Raw genomic sequence first — 5,119 nt, forward strand, 5'->3', positions numbered from 1 at the left:
GGGGGAAAAAATGTGCAATGCCTCAAGACACAGATCTGAAATTATGTGTATAGCTTTATCATGTTCTGTTACAGATCAAGTTTGACTTTCATGGTGATTTACCAATTTTTCACAGAGTTATGGCCCTTGGACTATAGAAACAAATTTTTCAGACTTTTTTCCCCAATCCCTGAAAATATTGAGATAAAATTGTGTATATAGCAATAAGGATTATAAATCGAGTTGAAATGCACATCTGAGCTTTCCCAAATCACAAAACAGTACGTTAAATTATATTACACCTAATGCATAACTTGTTTGTGAATGGGAGAGAGGGGGGTGTACTATTAAGTAATATTTTGTGGATGTATGGTCTAGCATTACAGAATGTTACAGGGAGAAGGGAGAGTACTAATTTTGACCAAAATAGCATTACGTAATATTTGAAGTTTGCTTTAATTTGTATGGCTGTGATATTTTCTGCAATCAGGGACCAAACATTTGTGCAAGTTTAACATATTAAACAATAGTCTCCATAAAATTATATTTTTGTTTTATGGTTGTAAGATATTTGGTTGACATTTGTTGTGATGTGTTTTATGGTAGTCATGAGAATGGAATGGTGAGGTCCAGCAAATTAGTAATGGCTGTTTACGGCTTACATTTATCTACTTATAATACATATAACCTATGATTGTATGTATAACTCTTATTTTATTTATTTGTTTTTAAAGGAACAGACCCTAGTTTTTAAACACTAAGGCACATGTTTCACTGAAGTGTTTCTGGTTAGCCTGGTATTTCTAATACCACAAAATGCATTTTTCATATTTTTAGAAGCGCATGTGCATCTGAGAGCTAACGGTTGTGGAGTCGTGTTTTAGTTTATTTTTAAGGGTATTTCAGTGTCACAGACTCTTTTTTTTTTTTTTTCACTCTGTTGTATCCAAATTTGTTACAGGTTTGTAAATTAACCAAACTTAGTGTCCATTTTTATGGAGTCTAGGTGAAAATATGCCTTAGTGTTTAAAAACTAGAGTGTGTCCCTTTAAGCTCCAATCTTAATTTCATTTCAGTACAAATGATTATTGCATGGTATGAATATTTAAAATCTACTCTAATCAATATTATATTTGTATAATCATTTGAGTCTTAAGAACCCAGTGTTGCACTTGGTAACTATTTGTATCATTTGCATCAGTTGAAAGTTGGTTAATCACAACTGGATTTTCATACCATTTCATGGGAAGAGTCTCGTCACCGTAATTATTATGAATGTAATTTAATTTTTATTTTGTCAGCTATTGTATATCCACTTTGCTTTGGATGTGTACATCAAATAAATTAAATTTTTATGAAAATGTCTTTCTTCTTATCTAATAATATTGCAATCTGTTTTCTGTGTGGTCGTTTGTAAATGTTTCACATTTTGGCCTTCTATTCCCAAAATTCTTAACCAATTCCATCCACATTTTGAAACACATTTGAGAATTTGTTGATTCAGACCCCCAGGAGTCTGCTGGCAAAGCCAAAAAGAAGCAAAGTAAGTCAATTTTTAAAACAAATTTAAAAAACAAAACAAAAACTTCTCTTAAACAAATGCCATAAACATATAGTTAATGATAATGACATGGTGAATGATGGCAAATTTGTGCCTCCTGTCACAAATAGGTTTGACAGCCCTATAATATTTGTCTTGTTTCTTTTAAGATGAAAAAGGTGGGGATTTAGCTTTGTCGGTAGGTACGTACTGAAGACTATTTCAAATACGTCAAAGGGTGTAGAATTCCATTTTAGATTGCGATTTTTTTAAGTATCTTACAAAGCAGAAAACAAAATAACTTTTTTAATTTTTAGTCCTGATAATTCAGCAAATGTATTCAACACGGGCTCTATTAATAGTTTTCAAAATATATCATTAAGTATATATCTAGATGTTTTTTTTATTAAATTTCTTTTACGAGTCCTCCAAGAACTTGTATACAAAGAAGAAATATGTATGAGAATAATGGGTCTCCTTGCCTGCAGTCTCTATATATGAAAATAGATAAATTTCCATTAACGAATACTTAATATTTGTTTATAAAAAGCTGAAATATCAAACAGCCATATTTTACAATATTCTTTTCCTTGAGATGAAAATATCACTAATTATGCCACAGACATGTACTTGAGATCACCGGAGGTTGGGGTAATGATCTGATATGTAAATCTTACTATAGAAAATCAAAATAATTGAATATTTGTTTGTGTGGCTGATGTTGGACTGGTTGCGAAAACAGTTCATCTGGTTCTGGATTGTAGCCGAATAGTTGAAAGTCTAAGAATAGAACATCTCTTAGGTTTTCTAATGCGCCTCGGGACAAGCTAGTGTACGCTTGTTTAAATGCTTCATTTTGGTTTGCCTTGGCCGATGACCCGGACCTGTTATGAACACTAATAATGACACTGGTATATTCTTCTAATGTAATATTATTGACAGAACCGTCTGTGAAGGGAAAATGAAAATCTTTTGATATTAGACCAACAATCTGGAAGGCCCGCCATTGCCGCTTCAGAAGTTCATAAAATGACAAACACTGTTTTGTCGAGTTCTTAACTTTGAATGCAAAGATACATTTTTGCTTGATGTAGTTCGCATCATGTTCTTCAGTCCAGTTATCCATAGCTATCCCTGCATCTATTGCTTTTATGCTGTTTAGAAAGAAAACGGTATCGTAACGGAATGTTTCCATTTTCCCAATCATCTGGTAATCAACTGAACAGATATTGCACTGATGGTGCATTGGGGCGAAGTGGATATCTCTGTGTCTCAGGGTTGTCTCCGCATGAACCACGTAGTTGACGACGTCCTCGAAGCTGACGTTGTGGCCACATGCCATGTTCCGTTTGTTCCTCTTCTTCGAGTGGTAAGTGATGTGCTTACCCGTTCTGTTCCAGTAATATCCGTGGGGCTGAACTAACTTGTCGACGTACGCTGAAAACAGACGTCTGTACGGTTCCCTGACAAACATGACTTTCAGATAGTCGTTCCTAATCGAGTTCAGCAGGGCAGTAGAATTGGAAGACCTTGCCAGGGCATTTTTTAGATTTTCGTAAAAGGCTGGATTCAGACTAAAAGGCGATGAAAAGCTGTCGTTCCCGTTCCTGAGAATGTGAAACACATGGTTCCAAAACGTTGATCCAACTTTTGCAAGAGAACAGAAGAGTGTTTTGTAGTTCTGATCAACGAGCCACATGTTTTCATAGTCAATAAAGTTCCGTTTTACCAGCTTCTGACAGTAAGTCTTCAGGCGCTGTACTCGATTCAGATACATCATATTCTAAAATGATATAATAATAATTACTAATATAGATGATAAAACAGCATACAGGTAATAGTCCTACTACGTTCTATATTTAAGCGATTTTTTTTAACAATAGCAATTATATAGGCAAGCGAATGATTAACAGTGGCGGATTTAGAAACTCCATTTAGGGGAGGCCCCAGTGACATGGGGTGGAATGCCAACGGAGGTTTGGAGGGGGGTCGTAAGAAAATGAAAATTAATATATAATAAAAATATAACTATCGCAATTATTTTTTTTTGGGGGGGGGGGGGCGGGACCCTGCCCCGACCCGCCTCTGATCAACACAGTTGACTACATGTAACAATATATAATATTTTGGAGTGCTAAATTAATTACCTATTAAGACACTTCATGATGTCTTCATGATTTAGTTTTTTAGTCATGCTTTGACCAATATTGTACAAACTAAACAAACAGGACGTACTTTATTCAGGCATTTAAAATATATATCATCATTATTATCGTCATCATCATCATTATTAAATTATATACTGCCATACTTGTGTTCCTCCAATACTGTATTGAATCGACGTCTTCGAATAATCATAGTCTGAAAATTAAAAACAAAACGGAAACATTTACAATCATTCACAAACTGTTTCATAATGGCACGTACCCATCAATAGGATCTACGTTACCACTTATAGTGTACTCCCCCCCCCCCCCCCCCCCCACACCTACCCTACCCCGTTTAAAAAATATAAATAAAATAATAGTAAATTATATCGACATACGGAATATAAAATAATTAAACTTAACCATACATTTCAAAACAAAAAGGAAGCAAGAAAAAAACCCCAAACAAACAAACAAAAACCCAAACAAAACAAACGAATTCGAGTTGGTCATAAAAAGTCTTTACGACACTAATTTTAAATAAAATATTTGTCATAGGTGATTTGTTTCAAACTCACGTAAGAGGATCAAACAGACTATCCAGCCACAAATCAGAGCAGGAAACAATCGTTTGTGCCTTCTGTTTCTAAGACTGGCAGACACCACATCCACATATTTTAGTAACTTCATCGTTGATAGATTCCGATTCCAATAACAGCAGTATATCACAGTGCTCTTGTGTAAATATTTATTTTTTATTTAAATCACAAAAAGAAGGCAAATCTGTATTCCATTTTTATATATTCTTATGAACTCGTTAAAGTATTCTTTCGTTGAAAACAAAAATAATTTTCACAAATATCACAGTCATGGTTTAAAAATAGCTCTAACCATTGTTCTGTATTGGAAACAACAAAAATAATTTTCACAAATATCACAGTCGATGTTTGAAATTAGCTGTCACCATTGTTACAATCATAGTCCTGTACACTTATTGTTGTTTCTAAAGTTCTTGAGTTTCTAAAGCCAATACTCTCTTTTATATATCAGTGTTCTTTAAATGAAAACAAAATGCATGTTCGTTAACTATATTTGTTCATATCCTTGTACAGTTTTGAGATTTTTTTTTCTCCAAACAGCAAGCGTCACCTTTTTTTATATATATCCTTGTAAACACATCTTATGAAACTCGTAAGGAAACTCGTATGAAAGGTCATCGACTGCACAGTATTGATGACTGAAGGACTGTTGCTAGTTGTTCATGATATACGTGTATTTCGTCTTCCTTTGATGCATTTACATCTGCAGTTCAGAACACGGCTTAGCGGATATTGATTGCTTTCTTGCTGGTATTAATTGGTCTCTATTCACATGAATGTCAAAATGCGAACAGCTGCAAATACGTGTATTTAATATGTCCTTGGATCCTACAGAGCTGTCAACCTGTGACAAT

The 5,119-nt window shown here is 34.2% G+C and overlaps 1 protein-coding gene across 1 annotated transcript; it reads right to left on the bottom strand.

Annotated features, from left to right (window-relative positions):
- Positions 1-1,468: 1,468 nt before the first annotated feature.
- On the bottom strand, positions 1,469-3,296 carry LOC121374703 (carbohydrate sulfotransferase 10-like). Its single transcript, XM_041501809.1, has one exon. The coding sequence runs from the start codon at positions 3,294-3,296 to the stop codon at positions 2,196-2,198; it is 1,101 nt and encodes a 366-aa protein (XP_041357743.1). The 3' UTR covers positions 1,469-2,195.
- Between the last annotated feature and the right edge of the window lie 1,823 nt (positions 3,297-5,119).

The sequence above is a fragment of the Gigantopelta aegis genome, chromosome 6, assembly GCF_016097555.1.
Source record: "Gigantopelta aegis isolate Gae_Host chromosome 6, Gae_host_genome, whole genome shotgun sequence".
NCBI lineage: Eukaryota > Metazoa > Mollusca > Gastropoda > Neomphalida > Peltospiridae > Gigantopelta > Gigantopelta aegis.

Bases quoted from the DNA above. Each gene is read 5' to 3' on its own strand.
- LOC121374703 (XM_041501809.1), bottom strand. From the start codon at position 3,296: ATGTATCTGAATCGAGTACAGCGCCTGAAGACTTACTGTCAGAAGCTG.